Source organism: Synchiropus splendidus, chromosome 19 (assembly GCF_027744825.2).
Source record: "Synchiropus splendidus isolate RoL2022-P1 chromosome 19, RoL_Sspl_1.0, whole genome shotgun sequence".
Lineage (NCBI taxonomy): Eukaryota > Metazoa > Chordata > Actinopteri > Syngnathiformes > Callionymidae > Synchiropus > Synchiropus splendidus.
In genome coordinates, this window is record NC_071352.1 from 5,461,560 (window position 1) to 5,482,045 (window position 20,486).

General features: G+C 43.7%; 5 protein-coding genes across 7 annotated transcripts; 1 reads left to right on the top strand and 4 right to left on the bottom strand.

Annotated features, from left to right (window-relative positions):
* Nucleotides 1-14: 14 nt before the first annotated feature.
* cldnk (claudin k) lies at nt 15-2,478 on the bottom strand. Its single transcript, XM_053851395.1, has 2 exons — nt 1,953-2,478; nt 15-1,507 (listed from the first exon to the last, which is right to left on the bottom strand). The coding sequence occupies exon 2, from the start codon at nt 1,385-1,387 to the stop codon at nt 740-742; it is 648 nt and encodes a 215-aa protein (XP_053707370.1). The 5' UTR covers nt 1,388-1,507; nt 1,953-2,478; the 3' UTR covers nt 15-739.
* A 21-nt stretch (nt 2,479-2,499) lies between these two features.
* Nucleotides 2,500-6,871, bottom strand: btr02 (bloodthirsty-related gene family, member 2). 3 transcript variants are annotated; one of them, XM_053851385.1, is made up of 8 exons: nt 6,761-6,871; nt 5,800-5,872; nt 4,080-4,351; nt 3,929-4,006; nt 3,628-3,870; nt 3,431-3,551; nt 3,106-3,132; nt 2,500-3,045 (listed from the first exon to the last, which is right to left on the bottom strand). In XM_053851385.1, the coding sequence occupies exons 3-8, from the start codon at nt 4,347-4,349 to the stop codon at nt 2,501-2,503; spliced, it is 1,284 nt and encodes a 427-aa protein (XP_053707360.1). In that variant the 5' UTR covers nt 4,350-4,351; nt 5,800-5,872; nt 6,761-6,871; the 3' UTR covers nt 2,500. The 3 variants fall into 3 exon arrangements, with proteins under 3 accessions (XP_053707360.1, XP_053707358.1, XP_053707359.1); XM_053851383.1 differs by having other exon boundaries at nt 3,431-3,554; XM_053851384.1 differs by lacking the exons at nt 5,800-5,872; nt 6,761-6,871 and having other exon boundaries at nt 3,431-3,554; nt 4,080-4,458.
* Nucleotides 6,872-7,015: 144 nt separating this feature from the next.
* Nucleotides 7,016-8,877, bottom strand: LOC128750829 (GTPase IMAP family member 4). The gene is made up of 3 exons (XM_053851387.1): nt 8,651-8,877; nt 8,498-8,581; nt 7,016-8,044 (listed from the first exon to the last, which is right to left on the bottom strand). The coding sequence occupies exons 2-3, from the start codon at nt 8,514-8,516 to the stop codon at nt 7,020-7,022; spliced, it is 1,044 nt and encodes a 347-aa protein (XP_053707362.1). The 5' UTR covers nt 8,517-8,581; nt 8,651-8,877; the 3' UTR covers nt 7,016-7,019.
* Nucleotides 8,878-9,238: 361 nt separating this feature from the next.
* On the top strand, nt 9,239-13,880 carry rsad1 (radical S-adenosyl methionine domain containing 1). Its single transcript, XM_053851382.1, has 10 exons — nt 9,239-9,409; nt 9,469-9,677; nt 9,764-9,897; nt 9,957-10,161; nt 10,246-10,611; nt 11,839-11,902; nt 11,969-12,116; nt 12,258-12,312; nt 12,378-12,481; nt 12,541-13,880. Exons 2-10 carry the CDS (start codon nt 9,528-9,530, stop codon nt 12,665-12,667), a joined length of 1,353 nt encoding a protein of 450 aa, XP_053707357.1. The 5' UTR covers nt 9,239-9,409; nt 9,469-9,527; the 3' UTR covers nt 12,668-13,880.
* Nucleotides 13,881-14,300: 420 nt separating this feature from the next.
* Nucleotides 14,301-15,497, bottom strand: rasd2a (RASD family member 2a). The gene is made up of 2 exons (XM_053851389.1): nt 14,940-15,497; nt 14,301-14,812 (listed from the first exon to the last, which is right to left on the bottom strand). Exons 1-2 carry the CDS (start codon nt 15,406-15,408, stop codon nt 14,301-14,303), a joined length of 981 nt encoding a protein of 326 aa, XP_053707364.1. The 5' UTR covers nt 15,409-15,497.
* Between the last annotated feature and the right edge of the window lie 4,989 nt (nt 15,498-20,486).

Here is a 20,486-nt window from a genome sequence, read left to right on the forward strand (position 1 = left end):
ATCGACCAGGATTTTAAGACCAATAATAACATAAATCCTTTAACATAACATGACTGCTTTGCCCCAACGTAGCTTTTTTTCCTGCGCTACAGAAGGAAATGGTGTGGAGAACACTGAGGTTTTGCTGGATAATTCATGCGATCCAATGTGTTTCACTTCATGAGAGAAAAAGAATGTTTTGTCCTTGGTACTGCGGAGTCAGAAGATCACACGCACTATTGTTCCTTTGTGCACGAAGGACACAACTCCACTCGATTGTTTTCAATCTTTTCTTCTAAACAAGAACAAAAAACATTTTGAACTTCTCCATTTAGTCCAATCTTATTTTATATATTGAATTTCAGCATAGTTTGAGCATCATCTCACCCATTTCCTGTTTGATGTACTTTGTCAGTTCTTTTATCTTCCACTTATTCCTAATGGAAAGTGATGCTGAACTCTAACAGTTTTTGGAGAAGTGAAAGGAAGTGCTGTTTCTCCGTACTAAATTGACCCAAAATACAATACAAATCATCATAATCATACATGAAATGTGCTCATGTTTTCTCAGTGAAATGAAGGGAAGACTATGTTTTATTATGACTTCACAGACAGACAGCAAAACAAATGTTATTGGTGGATGTTGTATGAAATAATAAACCCTTTTCAGCCTATCACGATAAACATTAAGTACAAAATAATTACAACAGAGCAGAAAGGCAAGATACAGGGTTGGTCAGAGCTTTAAACTTGTCGGGTCTTAGACGTAGCCTTTGACCTGTGACGCAGGAGCCCTACGAGGGCTACTCTCCCCGCTGCTGTAGGTGGGAGAACCAGGGAGACCAGGAGGGCTGGACCCAGCATAGAGCAGAGATCCTCCGATCAGGAGTAGAGCGGAGGCGCCCCAGCCAATGTAGAGCGCCGGGCCAAGTTCACGTTTGTGCGGAGCCGCCACATGGGGGTCGTAGAAATCCCTGATGATGGAGTGGGCTGTCCAGCAGACCGGCACGAGGTAGAGGAAGCCGGCGATGGCGAAGAGGGCACCGGAAACGCGGGCGATGCGAGCCTTCAAGCTGTTCACGCCGATGCATTTGGTGCACTTGACTCCCAGGACCCCCAGGGTCAGACCAAGGCCGCACAGCAAGATGGAGAAGACAGTGAGCCCCCGGGCGGCCTGCATGTCGCTGGGCAGAGCCAGCAGGCTGTCGTACACCTTACACTGGATCTGACCGGTGCTCTGCACGATGCAATTCATCCAGAGACCTTCCCATATGATCTGAGCCGTCACGATGTTGTTGCCGATGAAGGCTGTCACCCTCCACAGTGGAAGAGCACAGACCACTGCCCCGGCCACCCAACCCACAATGGACATGATCAGGCCCAGCAGCTGCATCCCTGTCGTTGCCATGGTGACGGATGTTGCTTCACTTGGAGTCAAATCTTGTCTGGAAACAGTTCCAAAGTCAGTCTAAACACAGAGCTCCACCGCCGGCGTCTTGGATATGAGGAGGCTTTCACTGCAGAGAACCTTGAAAACAGAGCACGACAAGCTTTTCATGAATTATTTAATTTCTCCACAAGAAAAACATAGCATTGTTTGGAGCATATATTCATGATAAATATTTGGCACATGTTTTGCAGATTCCATCCAGGACCACAGAGAATGGCCGTCTTTGACGGGGCTGTGGGTGTGGAGCGACGCCTAACTGGGAGAGTGGATTATCTCAGAAAACATGAGGAGACTGAACACAAGCAGCTTTCATGGCCACTTTAGTGGCAAAGGTCGACCACTGACATCCATTTGTCACAGCAAAACAGCATGAAAGATCAGTCGAAGGGTCGCTTGCTCTCATCGGACGAAACAGCAACAGTTAAATAAGCTCAGGCCCGGCTGCACCAGTGTGAAGGCAACAGAAACATCTGCAAACATGCTAAAAAACAAGCAGAGATGGAGCTATGGGAAGAATGTTTACCTGAAATAGCCCCTTGGATGTTCTCACTTTTGTTGTGGTCCAGAAGTGAGAGCTGAAAGTGTCTTGCTTTGGTGAGGATGTGGTGGATTCCTGGCCCTGAGATATGGCCCCCGAAGAAGCTGCTGTGAGTGTTGGGGTTTGAGAACAGAAGGTGGTCCAGCTTCTGCACCAGGGACTGAACTGGAGCTGGGTCTACCCTCCGCGATGCCGAGCCTGTGTGGCAGTGGGCAGAAGCGTGTGTGCATCGCCGTGTCAGTGTGTGAATGCACAAACGTGTTGGAGTGTGTCTCCCGGTGCCTGGTGTACGGACACAATGCCTCGCTGTTGTGTTTGGCCGTCCCGCCCCGCTCCTTGTCAACCTCTCTCCCAATCCTTCCAAGTCAGCGACACATTTCATCCACTTTCTCTTTTCTCTTGTTCTTTTCTTCTCTTCTGCCCTTCATTTTGTTCAGGAGTTCCATTCAAGAGTCCTTGGTTCTTTCACAAAAAAATGTGGTTCTTCTGATAGAAAATCAAACAAATAAATACAAAGAAAAATGGGGAAGACTTTAGATGCTGCAGAAACTGGAGCAGATAGTCAACGGTGCAGCGTTTTTGCCTCCATGTAAACGACCGGGGGTGAAAAAGGGATGAAGCTGGTCAGTAAAGGTGTCTGTGAAAGTGTAAATGTGTTGTCCAGATTCCCCACAGTAAAAGGAAACACGACCTTCACGGTAATCTAGGAAGACACCCACTCTCTTGGGTCTCTGCTCCAGAGCCACCAGGGTGACAGGAGAGCTGTTGGCCACATACTGGCCCCCGACTCTCAGGCCTAAAGTCCAGAAGCCATTCGCCGGGCTGACGGTGAACTTGCCCTTCCTGTTGACAGTCTGTCTGACAACACCCAGGTTCCACTCCAGCTTCTCTCCAACCTCCACCTCCCAGTAGCAGCGTCCGCCGCTGAAGCTCTCCTTGGCCAGGACGTTGGCGATGCGGTCGAATCGCTTGGGGTGATCAGGCACTTCCTGGAACTTGTCTGTCTGCCTCACCTGCTTCCTGTCGTCGGATACCGACAGGCACGGGTGGGCTGTTTTAGCACTCAAGTTGATGTCGACTAGGAGAAGTTGGTAGATTAGACTCTGATAATGTCTTTCCTCACTCATCTGATACATACCTGTGTATTTCTCAATCCTTTTCAGTTCTATAAAAGAAAAAAGGGAAGTCTAGAACAGAACTGTGTGATTCATATATATGAATATATATAAATGTATATATGAATAAAAGCAATAAAAAACAATACAAAAGAAACAAAACAATCAAACAGTAATTTTTTTTTCATTACATATATATATATAGACAATAAAATGAATAAAAGCAATAGATATTTTTTTTTCATTCATTTTCATAATATATATATATATATATATATATATATATATATATATAGGCAATAAAAGTTAGCTTGTTCAATATGATGGTGATAGTAATGATTCTCTGACCAGATTTCGAGAGTCGGTTGACCTCCACTCTCATCTTCTCCATCATGTCCGACAGCGCTCTTCTGGTGACGCCGAGACACGGGTCGCTCTCGATGGTGACGTCAGACCAGTCTTTAATGTTCTGCTGGAGGAGCATGGAGGAGAAATCTCAGCCGGAGTCATTCGCTTCCTGTCACGTCAGGTGAGGTCATGGTTACCAAGTCCAGATGCTTGATGGTTTCGGTGCAATCCATTGTGATTTGCTGGTGAAGGTGGACACTTTCGTCCCTCATCAGCTGGATTTCCTGCTCCAGTTCCTTCACCAGGGTTGCGACCTTCTCCTCTTCCACTCGCTGCCTGGCTTCGATTTCAGCCACCACGGCCTTGTGGCGCTTCTCCATGGCGGTCACCAAGGCGGAGAACACTTTGTGGCTGTCCCGCACTTCCCTCAGGTACGAGCTCTTTACAGATGGCATCATTCAGTCAGGCACATCAACATCCACTTCCATAAAGACTCACCTTTTGAAGCTCCAGCGCCTGTTTGAACTTCTCTATCTTCTGCTGCCTTTCCTGGATCATTTGCTCGACATCTACCACCTTGTTAAGAGCAGTTCAAGCAATCCTTGTCAAAAACAATTCCATGAACTGTCAATACGAAAGAGTTCATTACAATCTCCTCCTTGGCTGGTTTCTCGGGTCGATCCTTCTTGTATTTGTCCGACAGCTCCGCCAGGATTCGGTTGACGCTGAGGTCAGGTCTGTTGGAGAAAAGTCTCCTACACTGGGGGCAGTATCTGGACTGGTGTCTGCTCCAGAACCCACACAGACAGGACAGGCAGAAGCTGTGGCCACATGGTGTGGTGACCGGGCTGGTGAAGATGTCTTTACACAGCGAGCACACAAAGTGCTTCTCATGGAGGAGGCTCACCGTGGAGGCCATCGCTGCACCAACAGGAAGTAAAAAAAAACATTTTGGACACGGAAGATGAAATAAAACTGATATAACCTGTTAACTTGACAAACAACATTTTCAATGTTAGATCCTGCGTGTGTATATATATATACAGTATATATACACTACCGGTCAAAAGTTTTAGAACACCCCAATTTTTACTAAAAATTATTCCCTTTAATGTCTCATTGCACTCATACATGAAAGCATAGTACAAATAAGCAATTGGAGTCAAAAAAAGAAATTATGGAATCAATTTATAGACCAAAATGTGCTCTAAACTGTTGACTCATCAAAGTAGCCACCTTTGGCAGATATAACAGCTGAACACACACGAGGCATTCTTTCTACAATAGAAATCCAATATTCTTCAGAATATGTTGAAGAAGTTCCCATAAATGTGCGGCACTTGTGGGTTGCTTTGCTTTCACTCTTTTGTACTTTTGTACTATGCTTTCATGTCTGAGTGCAATGAGACATTAAACCGCATAATTTTCAGTAAAAACACTGGAAAAAAAAAAATAATAAAAAAAAAAAAAAAAAAAAAAAAATATATATATATATATATATATATATATATATATATATATATATATATATATATATATATATATACACATTTATGACACATTTTGTTTATGTAATTTCTGACATAATTCATTCCTTCGATTATATTTGGAATTAAAATTTGACTGCACCCACTTTTTTTATTATTATTTTTACTTCTTTATTCATTTTACATATGTAAAACACATTTACAAGGAAATTTTTATGGAAGCAAAATATGAATTCCAAAACAGTATTTGTATCGAAGTTAATCATTGTTAAGAAAATATTTTGTGGCTTTTGTTCCCTGCTGACGTTGGTTCAAGCTTGTTCAATCATTAATGTATTCAACGCTGATAGCTGACACGTGGACGGATCAACAGACAGCGACAGAAACTTGACCAACCACACAGCAAGCATTTTTTTTAAAAATGTCAAAAATGTCCAGCGACATTAATGTGAAATGTGGAACTGGTTCTTTTTATATAACACGTCACCAGACGCAGCTGTTTTGGTCTGTGGAGACATCCGACGCACCAGGTCTCTGGACAAAAGCTTTTTGTGGTTAATGTTTTCACAAAAAGCAAATATGTTTGCCAAGGTTCGGCAGACGCAACACACTGCGTCTGCTTCACTTTGGAAGTGATGTGAAGTATGTGACCAAACAGGTAGAAGCCAAGTGGTTTCTCAATTCCCAACTAAAAATAAATCAAAACCCTTTATTATTCGTTTCATTTTAAGGTTTATTTTGAATAGTTTAGACATGATTTAATTTTAAAACAACTGCTAAAAAGTACTGAACATCAAAGCCTGTATTCAACATCTTACTCTCAAGCTACAGTAGAGAACAAAATAATCTTTAGAAAAGTCCTTGAAACAAATGTGCTCTTACCTTTCTGGTCCTTATGAGGGAGTCAGATTGTTCTGTTGATCATTTGCTGAGCAGCACTAGTCACAGGTGTGTGCTGTGTGAAGAGGAAGCAGAGGAGCATTCTCAAGCCTGACTCCACCCACTGTTATCTGAGCTGTACTTTAGCCCAACTGCAGCATGTGCTTGAGCGTGCGTGACTTACACCCATCATTATTTTGGATTGTTCCGGAACAAAAGCATCTGCACTGAAGACAATGGATGAAACAATGTGAAACAACTTCTTCCTCACGCACTCTGGCATGAAAATGGGTGTCTGAACTTGAAATACTCAATAATATAGTAGCAGTATTGGTTACTGTTCGAAGTCCTTTTATACTACTTTACAGCTTAGGTTTTACCAATTGTATGAGGGAATGACCGTCATTTACATCTGAACCATAGAGAGCTAACTCTGTGTCAGTCCTGGGGGGGTGAAACTCCAGTATCAGTACAAGGACAGGGCCGTCTGAAGTGTCAACGAAACTAGGTCTAAATCCAGGGAGTTGCCGAAGAGGAAACCAGTGATATTGGAGACTTTGGCAGGAAGCAAAGTGAGGCTCGGGGGCCACCGGTGGCCGTTTGCTTCTACTTATCCGCCCGTCAGGAGGTTAGTGTGAAAAAAAAAATTGAAGAACTCTGGCTTTGTTTTGTGTTTATTCACAATTCCATCTACCCATCCATCCATCAGCCACCATCCATTCACCCATCCACCCCTCCATCCATCCAACTGCCCATACTCCCATCATCGTCCATCCATCCTCCCATCCTCCATCATCCATCTATCATCCATCCAGTCATCTGTCCATCCTCCCATCATCCATCCATCTATCCATCCAGTCATCCATCCCTCCATCCTTCCAAAGACCACACAATAACACTACAAAATGGATAGACTACACAAGAACCACACCAACAATGAAGTTTAATGTAAAGAAGAACTTACAGAGTCAGAGTAGTTGTTCTTTGAGTACTGAGGTAGAAGTACTAGAGCAGATGGACCAAAAGATTTGGGGCTATTGGATGAAGCTTCTTTTCAGATAATCGGGAGAAAGGTGCCAGTGACCTGAATATCAAGGTGACAGATGAAATGCCTTCTCCCTGCAGGTATGAGCCAGGTGCAGTGATGGAGTGGACAATAGTGAAGTCAATAGTGAACAAGTCTAAGCTCCCACAGTAGTGTGCAGGCACAATAACTCAACTGGTCAAGCACGAGGAGCTGCAAAGAAGCGATTGATGAAGATAGAGTTGAAGTTGAGTCTCGCGGTTGGAGCCACTCTGTCGTCCATGTGTTTTATAGCCACCTGAGCTGTTCCCCCCGCAGAGCCGCCCACAGCCCCTCCTATGATGCCGTAAAGAACCATCCCCACTGGTCCCTCTATAGCACCAAACAGCGCCCCCATGACAGCCCCCACAAAAATACCCGTTCCGAGTCCTCTAGCGAGGGATGTCCGCAGCCATTCGTTGTCCATCTCTGCTCTGGCCCGGATCTCCGCGCTGGAGCTGGCGGCGTAGGCGTCTTGCTGCCGATACAGTTCTTCTGCAATATACTGCTGCTCCAGGTCGTTCCAGGTCTTCTCATGCTCTCCAGACTTCAGCTTCCGCAGCCTCTTCTCCTCCTTCCGCACACTGTCCTCAGCCTTTTGGAAGGTGCTGCTGGAGAAGCAGCCTCCCCCCAAGGAGGCCACCATCAGCTCAATCTTCTGACGCAGCTCCCGGTCCCGACTTCGATCTCTCCAGTTCTTGCTGAAAACATGAAAGCGCCCCCCGAACTTCTCGATTAAATCTCTCAGGTGCCAGTCGGTTTTCTTCACTCTGTTCTCCACCAAAGGTCCATCCAGGTTTCCTTCATAAGCCAGGAGGACGATGCAGTGTCGCAGGCAGTGCCTCCCAAAACGCTTCATCATCAGCTTCGGAGTCTTGATGTCGTTTGGGGAGATTTTCTCGATGTCAAAGGCCACCAGGAAGAGATGGGGCCCAGGGATGGACAAACACTTGGACCTCCTGACCTCCATCTTCCTCTTCGCCTGCGATATATCTTTGTCGTAGATGTTGGGCGCATTGATAACTGCGATTCTTCTCCCAGCAAGCTCCCCGATGTTCTTTCTGCTGCTGGAAAGGCTGTTGGTGTCCTTCAAGAATTCCTCCCGTCCCAGAATGGCATTGGTGAGCTGGAACTGCGACGGCCCACTGCTGCCCACCACGAGAAGCCTCAGCTCCAATCCAGAACCTACACAAGTTGCCAAAGCCACGGTTCATTTCACTTGGTCTGGATTTACATTTCTAGATTGAAATGGTTAAAAATAATTTCAGTTAAATATCCCTATTGAACTGGCTATGGCTACTGGCTATTACTGCAGGTGACTGTACTATTGCAGTTCTCAATAGTACATGTTCCCTCCTATCACAATCATCAAATCAGTTTTATGTATCCAGTTATCATTTGTAGCCAGTTCAAGCCTCATCTTAATATTACAGTTACTGCTTAATTTGTAGCTTGTATTGAAGTACTTCACACTAGTTTTTATTTTTAAATCAGTGGAATTATTATTAGTGTTTTCAATATTGTCCACCACAAACAATTCAAATAGCCGATAACTTGATAAAAATATAACCTCATGTAGTGTGATTTAACAAAATGCAATATTTTTCTTACGTGAAATTTGACAGAAAAATGACCTACCTTTTTTTCTTTTCTCCATTTTCCAGCCTGGTAGGTGTAAATACGTTGCCCTTATTGCGGTGTTCTCCTCACTGGCTCCAAAATCTGGATAGAAGTTCACCCATTTTAATCCCGCCCACTTTTGTCTCTTTCAGGAAGTGCGATGAATTTCACCTGAATGAAGTCGCTGACAGTTCACGTGTTGAGCTGAGTTAAGAACAAAATGCTATAGATGTAGTTCCTTCGGTGGTGTATCTTATACTTCAAATGATTTGTCCGATATTAAGCGAGTCATTGCTGCAGCAATGCGATGGTCTTTCTCTGGTTTTACATAACTTAATCTGTCGGATCACAGACGCACTGTGGAGCTGCAGACAAATCGATACCTCATTAAATGGCTTTGATCGTGTTGGAGTTTCTGGGGAAATTATATTCTAAAAATAGACGGATGTCCTCATGTGTTAGTGGAGCAGTAAAGGGTTTACATAAACATTTACGCTTTATTTTGTCACTCGGAACAGAACTGCAGGAAATCAGGAATTTGTTTTGCTTTTATCATGATGCGATTTATTCTTAGACATGATGAAAAAAATTGTGTCCATACATTGTTTGGGTACATGCCATCTTCACCTGTTATTCATGAAAAAGTATAAACATTCGCTCAAGGTAATAAGCGCACTATATTAAATAAGCTAAACAGCGACACTCTTTGGTCAAATACTGTATTGCACGTACAAAACAAGGCATTGACACGGACGTCAATGCCTTGTTCTGTTTTGGGTCTTTTTTCCCCGCTATATTTTGATTGAATACATTAGATGATAAGGGGGACGTTTTAATATAATAGATCAGGAAAGAGAGTCCAGAATATGAAACTCTGCACTTCCTGTTTTGGTGTGACGTCATAACCTGCCTCAAGCGCTGTCTTCATCGGTCTGTTTTAAGTTATTTCGAATGAAGTAGGTGATGCGCTTATACGCTGTGATTCACAGACAAAGCCAATCTGGGTCGCAGTCTCAATCCGTCCAAACTTCCACGGTGAAACTGAGTCATGAGAATGATCAGACGCACGTTTGGACCAGCCGGACGTGTCATCGCTTCTGTCCCACGCTTCTCTGCTTCTTCTTCTGCTGGACACGTGACAGAAGATGGAAATGAATCGACTGACATTGTCCCAAAACAGGCCTCTCTCTACGTGCACGTGAGTGTTGACCAAATGCGCCGATTAAATGGAATAAATATGAAAACGTGAGGATCCATTTAAACCCGTTAAGTGTCCTTCCACAGTGGCCTTACTGCCTGAGAAGATGCTCCTACTGCAACTTCAACAAATACATTCCCAGAGACAACAACGACCAAATGATGACGGCGTGTCTCCAGATGGAGACCGAAACGTTACTGAGGATCAGTCAGGTGTCCAGGTATGAGGACTCAAACCTCCTCTGCCACCCTCCTGCTGCTGAACCTCATTTCCTCACAGGATCACATCAGTGTTTTTTGGCGGTGGAACTCCAAGCCTGGCTCCTGCCTCCACTGTCTCTGCAGTACTTGACACTGTCTCCAAACATGCCTCGCTCTCACATCATGCAGAGGTCACCTTAGAGGTCAACCCGACTCCCGCTGGAAGGTCCAAGTTGGCAGATTTCTGTCAAGCAGGAGTGAACAGGTTTTCTATCGGCGTCCAGGTGGATTTGTTCTTCGCAAATGTTTATATTACAACAAGTGTTTTTTGTTAGAAGTGAAGTATCATGTTTATTATTTTGTCTTAGTCTCTCCAGAACACCGATCTGGCAGCCCTGGGTCGAGACCACAGTTCACTCGACGCACTGCAAACTCTGGAGCAGGCCAGGAAACTTTGTCCCGGCAAAGTTTCCGTGGATGTGATGTTCGGACGACCCCGACAGAGCGTGAAGTCCTGGGAGTCTGAGTTGTCAGAGCTGTTGCGCGTATGTGACGACCATGTGTCGCTGTACCAGCTGACGTTGGAGCGAGGAACGCGGCTGTTCAGACAAGTGGAACAGGGAGAGATGACGACTCCTCCTGAGGAGGCGGCTGCTGACATGTATCACGTGGCCAGAGCGACGCTGCGGCAGCACAGCTTTGACCAGTACGAAGTGTCAAACTTCGCAAGACACGTGAGTCGTCCAGAAAAATAACATTTGTCTCTTATTCATCATGGAACAAACAAACATTTGACAAGAAATGACCCCATGACACATTAGTCAACGTGAATAACAACAACTTTCTGTACACGTGTTGTTTTGCTAGAAATGCAGCTACTTACTCTTCTATTTTTACCACAGCTCTATATTTTTTAAGCTCCAAAAATAAGATTAAATAATTAAAAGATATAATGCGACATCCACTCCCGCTCCTAACTTTACTTATTTTATGCTTATTTATGCTATTTATGTATGTATACTAGTTTAACTTCTACTAAACATACAACACTATGGCACTAACTAGAATAACAAATAAAGCTAGTTAAAACTACATTTCAGCAATAATCTTCTTCTTCTTCATACGTTAATTCCAGTAGCTGAAATTATCTCCCCAAGTTTAAGCGTTAAAAAGCTGCCAATGATATAATGTTATTTATCAGTTTAAACAAGCAAAGCTACAAATGGTTAACTACAAATGAACTTAATAAAGAAGGGTAAAACCCTCCATTTTAACTATCCAAACGGCATTACTACAACAAGTTCCAATCCAAACCTCAACAGAAACCACCCAAACTGCTGAACTTAAACCCCTCAACATCTTGGTTTCCAACTGCTGGAGAGGCACCCAAAAGTGCGTCTAGCTATTCTTCACAAAACATGATTTGCTTTTATTTTAACATGCAATAATTTTACTGTTATATTGTGTATATAATACATGTATTTAACTACATTCTGTTCCATTTTTCTCCTAGTCCTGGCTTATTATGTAGGGGTGACTAAGGACCACTGGTCTGTAACCACTATTCTTTCGTCCCCAAATGAAGTTCAACACTGTAAATTATCCTAGATTTTTTTCTTCTTCTGCGCCACCACTTGGCATTGTAATATACATCAGATGGTTTTGTCTAAATAATGGCTCTTTTTGTTTGCCTCTACAAGTGGGACAATCAGTCTGTGAACAACTGTGATGTGACTTCATTGCGTAAACACTTCTGTGCACAGTTGGACCCAGTCGATGTGTGACTTTGTGAAGGAGTCACTGTCATAACTCAGTGGCTGCTCCACCAGACTGACAACACATCAGCTGTCACTGAAGGCCTAATATGGCTGGAGTCTCTGGACTGGACTCGCTGCCTTGACCCCGTGACCCCAAGACAAGCAGAATACAATGAATTCCACTTATTTTCTTCCTGATGACAGAATGCTGTGAGTCACCACAATCTAAACTACTGGAAAGGTGGACAGTACATCGGCGTCGGCCCAGGTACTTTACATCAACACTTTCCACTGAAACTTGATGGCTGAGAAAAGCTCTTCCGCTCTGCACCAGGAGCTCATGGTCGATTCATTCCTCACGGAGAAGGAGGTTCGACCCGTGAGGCTCGGACGCAGACGCTAGAACCTGAGGTGTGGATCCGAGAGGTCCGGCAGCGAGGCCATGCGACGCGGAGGAGGATGAAGCTGAACCATCTAGAACTGTGAGATCTCATGGAAGTTTTGACAGAAGAGTGTGCACATGTCTGTGGCCCTGCAAATGTTCTGTTCCTGTTCTGTGATTGTCATTGGTGATTCACTCGCTGCCATGTTCTCACTATCAGAGTCTCATGTTTGCTTGTCAGGCTGCAGGAGGTGTTGGTGACGGGACTGAGGATGACGGACGGCATCACACAACAGGTCGACCAAACTTCCACCCTTATTATTGATGATAATATTAACGGAAAATGTATTTGATCTCACAGCACTGGGACCTGTTTAGCCCTGAGTCGGGTCTTCATGAGGTCTTCGGTGCCTCCACAGAGGTCAATGACTTAATCCTAAATGGCCAGCTGCTTCTCGATGAGAGGTCAGGACATTGTAATGTTCCTTTTGGCAGTTTTTTATTTTTATGTCGTCCCTGGTCAGAGGTTTGCGCTGCTCTTGGGATGGACTTGCTGTTCTGGACAGCCTTCTGCCCACTCTGATGCTGGCCCTGGAGACAAGGATCCTCCAGAGACCGCAACCTGAAGAAAGGAACTCGCACTCATCATGATGTTGTGGTGCAGGTTCTCACTCTGCATTTACCACCTCCCCTCATTTCTGCTCTTGTTGCTTCCCTTTCACTCAAGCTGCTCCTCATCTCTCACAGATCAGTTGTTTCACCCTGCCTGCACTCTCTTCTTCACCTCACCACCATGGCCTTTCACTGCGGTCGAAGCCAGGTCTATTTGGAATTTTAGTTTAGCATCTTCCATCTTGGTTTTTGGAGTGCAGTCAGACAACCACCAGTGAGACAGGATCTGGTACAGACATATAAGTATTATATTAAAAAATATTAGTCAAAGATAATAGATAAAACGTTTTTACTTGCTTGGTATAACTAGTATTTTTTTATAAAAAAATAAAAATAAATAAAACAACATCCTTGTTTGTTCTCTCCTCTTTATGGTAGTACTTTTTTTGACAGTTTTGTCTGACTCACTAAAGTGTCTGACTCAGCACTCATTAATATTCATGACAAAACTGAGTGTTTGTACCTTTCATCTTCTGACCTGTAGCAATATTGGCCTCCTCATTTATTTCAAATACTCAAGACAGGGACCATTGATTTACCACAACTTTCCCCCTCATTCATATTCATGTCGTGGGCCTTCAATGTGAAAAGAATACTAACCAGGAGCTCTCAGACAATGTCCCTGGAAATGTGTGATGCTTGTGTTACCATAGCAACACAAGAGCGAGTAAACTAATGACGCTGATAGATTTTAAAAAAAGAAGCATTGTGACACTTGGTCCTTGCGGGATGACGCTCTTCTGTCTGCGTGGGTGTTTATGTGAACAAGGCTGATGACAACAATAGTTCACGTTTGAGGTTGCTTGACTCATCACTCTCACACACTTACTCAGCCTCGCACGCACAGCCTTTACGTCCTCGAGTGTTTGAAACTGAAGGACGCTCTTCTTCATCTTGTATTTTTATACACAAAATGGACGCTTATCATTTATTCTTCCTCTCCACAAGCTTTATTGTGTTTGAAATCGTGGCCAGGCAAAGGCAGCTGTCTGATTTATTCATTCATAAGTGTTTTTTAAATCCGTTGTATGATGAGGGAAATGGAATTTTACCTGATAAATACTATTCGAGTCCAGTCCCTAACGTTTTTCATTCTTAATTCTGTAAAATGTCTTTGATATGAATGATTGGTAACTGCACAGTTGACTTAGAATAGAATATACACCTGTTATTTTAAGGTCAGCTACGATCTATTATGGCATTTTTACCATTTCGTTTTTAAATAAATGACGATTTTCATTTTATTGTGGCATCATTTTTTTAAAATGTTTATCAGAATTCTGTAGTATCTGTATATCAGAAATATTATCTTTTATCTTAATGGTTTATGTGTTTTATCATATTATTTTAAATTTCAATGGTTCATTTATTTTGTACACCAACAGAAAATAAGATTTTTCCCTTCATTTCAATTTCTACTGAACACAACAGATCAGCACACGCAGTTGAGACAGTAATAAATGTTTTATTCATCGTTAAATATCGCGATACATCGAACTGTACAGTACAATATAAAGGCACCGGTCCAGCCGGCTCCTACAGAGTATAACTCCTGACATAATAGAACATTGCAGCGTACTACTACAATTGGTTTTTCGAGAAGGCTCGCGATTCATTGAATCTGACACCCCTCGGGTTTGCTGTGTTTGGCACTTGATCCAAGCACCATCTTCAGGTCGCTGGTGAAACTCGGCCTGCGCGCGAGTGGATCCACCGCGGCGCACGGCGCACCGAGCCCCCGCGTCCTGCTCCACCTCCTCCGGCCGCGCGTGTTCACGCACAGTGAGTGGTAGGTCAGGAGGGACACGGCTTGATGCAGAGTAGGGCTGGTCTCCACGGGCAGCCCACCGACAACCGCGAGTTCCATGAACGCGCCGTCCAGCCCGCTGCCATCTCTCGCCGAAGTCTCGATGTAGTAGGCGGATTCATCACCGAGAAGCGCCGTCACTTCTGACCTGCTGACCTCTCTCCGCTGGTCCACTTTATTGCCACAGATCACCACCGGTACCACGGGGCTTTTCTTGAGCAGTTTCGCTTTTGCCTCTTTTATTTCGGCGAGAAGATCGCAGGCTTCGATGAGCGACTCTCTGTCATCCAGACTGAAGACCAGCAGAAAGATGTCGCCTGAGGAGACATTTACGCACAAACTTAGAGCCAGTTTTCATCGTTAAATCCAACAGCATCACGAATCAGCAAACACATCCAAAGTCAGTGATCGATATAGCGACAGAGATTCTTTTCGAAATCGCACCTGTGAGGATGGAGAGCCTGCGCTTCGCCGGGAAGTTCCGCTCGCCGGCTGCGTCCAGCAGATCTACTTGATACGCTTCGCCTCCGACGTGGAAAAGCTTCCGGTGGAAATCCTCACTCGTGGGCTCGTAGGTCTCCACAAATTCTTCCCCCAAAAACCTCCTGATGATGCTGCTTTTGCCGACTCTCGGTCCGCCGAGCACCACGATCCTCTGCCGGTTCCGGGGTTTGATCACACCCTGCAGCTCCAGCAGGTCCATGGACCGCTTGGGGACTCGGTCAGTCGAAACTAGTCGATTTCCCGAACTCGACCTGGCTTCAGCATCTCCTTTGCCACTTTGTCTTGACTGCTCTTTGACCTTTCTGAGCATGCCCATGCCGCTTTTGGACGAGTTGTAGAATTGGAGAAGTTTGGATTTTGCGACGGCTGGAAGAGTCGGTTGGTGGTGACTGGTCAAGATGTCGAACATGCCGAGGAAGCTGGAACTTCTCAGTCGTTTTCATCCCCTTGTTCCGTCAGCCTCCTCCGGGCATCAGGACATTTGTCCAAATCTTACCAACCTCGCTCAGTCTCCGAGTGCGCGGACAGAGTCGGATGGCACCTCTTATAGTCTCCGTCAAGGGCTGCGCCTGCGTCATCGCCTCTCATCCTCAGAATATGCCTTAAATAGAATTACAACAGCCTCCCATTTTTTTTCTCCAAACGTTCAAGATGTCCGTGAGTTTCCTGCTAAGAGACATGTTATTTATAAACAGCGGCGGGACATTCATTCTCCATTACTGCCCCAATTTTAATCTATTGTGGAGGAAAAACTAACTATATAAATGTAAACCAGAAACACATTTTTAAAGGATTTCAGAAAATGCAAACATATCCTAAATTTATAAATAATAAACATTAATTTTACTGTCACAATATTTTAAAATAACATATACCCTAAATTAGATACATTTTATTTAATGCATATAATATTATTGTTTTTCCCGTTGTTTTGAGAAAGAAAATTATGATTTCTGACGGCAGCAAGTCATTCTATATTGAATCATATTCTGACCAAATGCAGGTGAAAGTGAAGATACGAAATTTGCTGAGAATATCTGGGTTTTTATTTCTAATTCAGGTACTTTTTTTTTTTTTTCAACACTCACTTCTGTGGACAAATGACACGCACCTGAATATTTTACAATGAATATAGAAGTAGAACTATTGGGTGAGGGACTTAAACACCTTTATTTTGATTCACTAATTACAGAAAAAAAAATATATGAGTCAAACCAAAACTCAGATTATTCACGTATGCAAATGTCAACATCAACTCCAGGTGCGCCACATTATGCAAAGTGACGTCATAACCGATACATCCACGATGAACCAGACTAAATGAGACTCAGCAACAGCAAATTAAAAACTAAAATAACCTCAGATAGAATCACGAATTAATCACGATTAATTAATCATAAACTGATTAATTGCCTTTTTTTTCCTCAAGTTCCACCTATACTAACTGCATGAGTCGATGTAGAAAACTTGTGAGACAAGATCATTCATGAGAACGTAGATGGTCCACTCTAACAGACAATTTGCTTGGTCCTGAGAGAAAGTTGCCCCTATGGATCTTATATAAAGACTAACAAATGTGCATCCACATGTTGTTCCACTAGCCAACCAACATACGCTGACATACACTTTTTTATGAGAGTCTTATGTTACATCATTCTCCCATACTTCACTATGGCCCTTCATTCTCAGGGAAAATCCTCACTGACAGTCTGACATCACCATCCACCTTCTGACACCATTTGTGGCCTCCACCTCACTTCCGAAGTCTGATCTTTTTTGGGGAAAAAAACACACACACGAACGGCCCAACAGGGTGAGTGACCTTGCAATGACGCTAGCAGGGCTTGAACCACGAAGGGCATTGGCTTGATGGTGAGGAGCAGAGTGAGATGATGAATCAGGTCAGAAACATTTAATGTACCTGATCATTTATAGCAACTGGAGGTGACAATGCTTCCTGTCTCATTAGAGATAAGTGGTTTAACTAATGGACTGATAATTGCTTGCATCCCGGTCGTCATGGCGACGGGAGGTGTGAATTATTGAGCGCTAGCTGAGTGAGCTTCCAGTCACGGTTGCCATGTGTTTGTTGGCTGATGATGCCCTTATGTTTCTCCACCAGAGACACTATGCACCTCGGAGATGAGATTAGTCATTTGCAGGTCGTGTTGGCACCGATCACGACTCGGCTGCGTGTGAAGAGCCGAGGCAACAGCTCAGTCTTTGCTCTATGATTCACAAGAAATGATGAAGACGCTGAAATGACGCCATCACCAGCGGCCGCTTTTGAAGTTGTGGACATTTTCTTATAGAAACCCACAATTTCATGATTTCACAAGACCATTATATTATCTCTGTCTCAGATACAAAGTTGACGAAAAGCAATAGAATCTAGAAAATGTATGTGAAACATGTTTATCTTGAGCTGGGGAATTGACTAAATCTTAAAACACAGGTGTCAGACTCAGGGCAAATTCAGGAAGCCCCTCGTCTTGCCTACACACCTCTACGATTCCCCTTCAGTGCAGTTCTATTTAAATAAGAATTAATTTCAAGCTCCTGTCGGCCACATAAAGTGACTCACCGGGCTGGATTCGGCCCCCAGGCCTCGAGTTACTGTACATGTCTTTGCAAGCAATAACTGCATTAGGCCTCTATGGGGTCCTGAATTTAGAAGAAAAAGGCATCTTAGGTTACAATTCATGTGATGTGTGTAAGTATTGCTGCACTGCAATGTGTTTCCACGAGTCTGACACTCAGCCCACATGGGAGTAGATTTGTGGGAAGGAGAGTGAAGAGACCCGATGATTGCCATGGTGAGTGTGTGAGCAGTTCACACCGGGTTTTACCAGTTTACATTTCCTTCTGATGCAGCCACAGGAAGTCAAAATGAATGAAACGTGATCCACCAGTATTTAAATATGATCAGTATCTGTGAATTAGTGACACATAGGAGAACAAAAAACTGACATTTTGAAGTGAAATTTGACACATTTTTGTCCCAGTATATTCACACTGTGAAGCACATGTTTACAGAGTCCTGCTTCAGTCCCAGCAGCACCATTGATCAAAGCACGTCACTGGGAGATAATAGATGTCAGGCTTCCTTTCACTGACACTGTCATTCACCCACCTGCTTTGAGTGGGAGAGAGGGAGAGCGCAGGAGTAAATATAGTAGTATCCATGCAAGCAGACTTCTGACTCTGACAGCAACTGTGTCTCACAATGAATGACAATAAATGAGTGTTTATACAGAGACCATGAGCCACTGCTGTTTATGCTGCTTTTTCTTTTCATGTTTGGTGAAATAAATCAATACTATATGAAAAAATAAATAATTACAAAGCAAAAAAAGGCACAACATATAATACATGTCCAGTAATATTACGTGTTTAACACCATTTTAGACTCACGGTTCTACTATAGCTCTAGTAAGTTGTCACCTAGATCTCACTTCTAAACAGATCAGTGAGTGTAGCTCACATTTTAACACGCAAACACACTGAGGCTTTTCACTGTGTGGGCATTTGTGATTTAGAACTCTCGAAATTCAGATTTTCAACGGTAGTAAAAATTGTTTATCCGTCAAGTATTCGAGGGCAGGTCAAGGGGGCAGCAGCCAAACTTAAGAAGGCCAGACTTTCCTCTCCCTTTGTTGAGGTTAAACAAGAGACACAGTCTGCCCCTGTCGTCCTCCCAGTTCACCGTAGAGGAACAACTCAACTGTCTTTCTCTTGTTATAGAGACGATACCAGGTTGCTTTTGAGCATCAATGCATAAAGGTGAAAGCTGCGAATGTAGCTCAAATTACATTTCTTTTTGTCAATTGAAAAAAAAATCCACATTTAGTGATCCACAGGATTTATGTTACTTGAAACACCAGTGACCGGCCGCTAGAGGGGAGCAAATGCACAGGCTGTTGGAGACTAGCTGCCTAAGAATTATTGAATTTTGGTCACGTTTCTTGAACAAAAAGTCACTTAACAAGCTGCACACGTTTATTTTAAAACTCTGAATTAGTGATTTTCAATCGCTTGTAATTATTATATGACAATAAGAGATGCCTTTGGCAACGAGCGAACTCATCTTGTGCGTCATCTCAAAAATAGCGTCTTATTCTCTTTAAGTCTCGTGTAAACAAGTGACGCGGAAGTCTAGTGACTGACAGCTGGACATGGTAAACACGACATAGAAACTGGGAACAGTCCAGATAAGGAAACCACAGGAGCCTGCAGTTGAAATGACTGTGGATCAGAAAAAAATATTGTATTACCAAGGTTATGTATTTGTCTGTAAATGTAAAATTAAAACAAAATAAATATATAATTGAGAGCTTTCTTCTTCGCCCTCGCTGTGGGAGTAATGTTCTGCCACGCTACTGCCACCTGCTGTCAAATTTCATTGCAGCACATGTTTCCAGTAATTAAAAAAATGGTTTTAAATTATATTAGAGCAGTGTTATAATACTGCGGAAATACAGTCAGAATGTAAGTGATAAAATAATATATACATTTAAATGGATTTGTGGTGGAGGCAGTGCTTTTCTTTTTTTGTACTTTTTATTACATTCCCCACTTCCACTTCTCAGCCCTTATGTGTTTTTGTTCCCGTACACCGGATGATCAAAGTGATATGACTATTATTTTTGCAGTGGTAGTGGTAGTCTCTCCTCCCCCTTGTTTCCCAGACCTGGCCCGCATGCCCCCCCAACCCAGTGCTGACATCACTAGGCCTTTGTTGGGAAACAAAGCAGCTCAGGCATCTGTTTTCAGGGGAAATAAAGACACCGGGTGCCAAGTCAGAGAACGGAGGAGTGGCGGCCGAGGCGCATGAGGGATCAGTGAAAGTAGCAGCTGACACTAGCTGGAATCAAAGACTAACCACACCACGGTCCTTGCGACCAGCACGTGCCTCTTTATTTGCTTTTAAATTCCTCAACCGTGAACCCTCACCTCATTGTACTTCTCAGTTCCTACCGTTGAGACAGTTTTTTTTTTTTCTTTAAAGGTGGAGCTGGTATTTCCTGTATATCCTGCTCCGTCAGCCAGTCACCAGACTTGCTGTTCCCTCCTCCTGTTTTGGTCTCTCTCGCATAATCATTACTACCCCAGAGTCTTGACATGATCCCGCGCCTCTTGTAACATTTAGCTTTGCATTAAGTGCGTTCCATGGAGCCAAAACAGATAATAAAACTGATCGGGGGGGGGTGTAATGCATTGGGACGTGACTTCAGACAAGTTCCCATTAGTACTGATAAATAAGTAAATAGCTTCTGCTAAAAAGGAAATGCACTTCTTTGGATGGATCCCAGAGGAAGTCCATTTACTCCTGAAGCAGGCAAGTTCCAGCGTGACATCCACGTTACATCACTGCTGCAGAATGAAGCACCACCCTGCCCGGAGACTTGCACGATGCAGTGTGCTCAAGTGATGCCATATGGAGGGCAAATACAAGAACACGTTCTCCGGGGTGCTATTCAGGATGTG

Coding starts and splice junctions, on each gene's coding strand:
- btr02 (XM_053851383.1), bottom strand. CDS start 4,349: ATGGCCTCCACGGTGAGCCTCCTCCATGAGAAGCACTTTGTGTGCTCG. Junction 4,007..4,079: donor AACCAGCCAAGGAGGAGATT/GTAATGAACTCT, acceptor GCTCTTAACAAG/GTGGTAGATGTCGAGCAAAT. Junction 3,871..3,928: donor AGGCGCTGGAGCTTCAAAAG/GTGAGTCTTTAT, acceptor CCATCTGTAAAG/AGCTCGTACCTGAGGGAAGT.
- rasd2a (XM_053851389.1), bottom strand. CDS start 15,408: ATGTTCGACATCTTGACCAGTCACCACCAACCGACTCTTCCAGCCGTC. Junction 14,813..14,939: donor CAGGCTCTCCATCCTCACAG/GTGCGATTTCGA, acceptor ATGTCTCCTCAG/GCGACATCTTTCTGCTGGTC.
- cldnk (XM_053851395.1), bottom strand. CDS start 1,387: ATGGCAACGACAGGGATGCAGCTGCTGGGCCTGATCATGTCCATTGTG.
- rsad1 (XM_053851382.1), top strand. CDS start 9,528: ATGAGAATGATCAGACGCACGTTTGGACCAGCCGGACGTGTCATCGCT. Junction 9,678..9,763: donor AGGCCTCTCTCTACGTGCAC/GTGAGTGTTGAC, acceptor GTCCTTCCACAG/TGGCCTTACTGCCTGAGAAG. Junction 9,898..9,956: donor AGGATCAGTCAGGTGTCCAG/GTATGAGGACTC, acceptor ATTTCCTCACAG/GATCACATCAGTGTTTTTTG.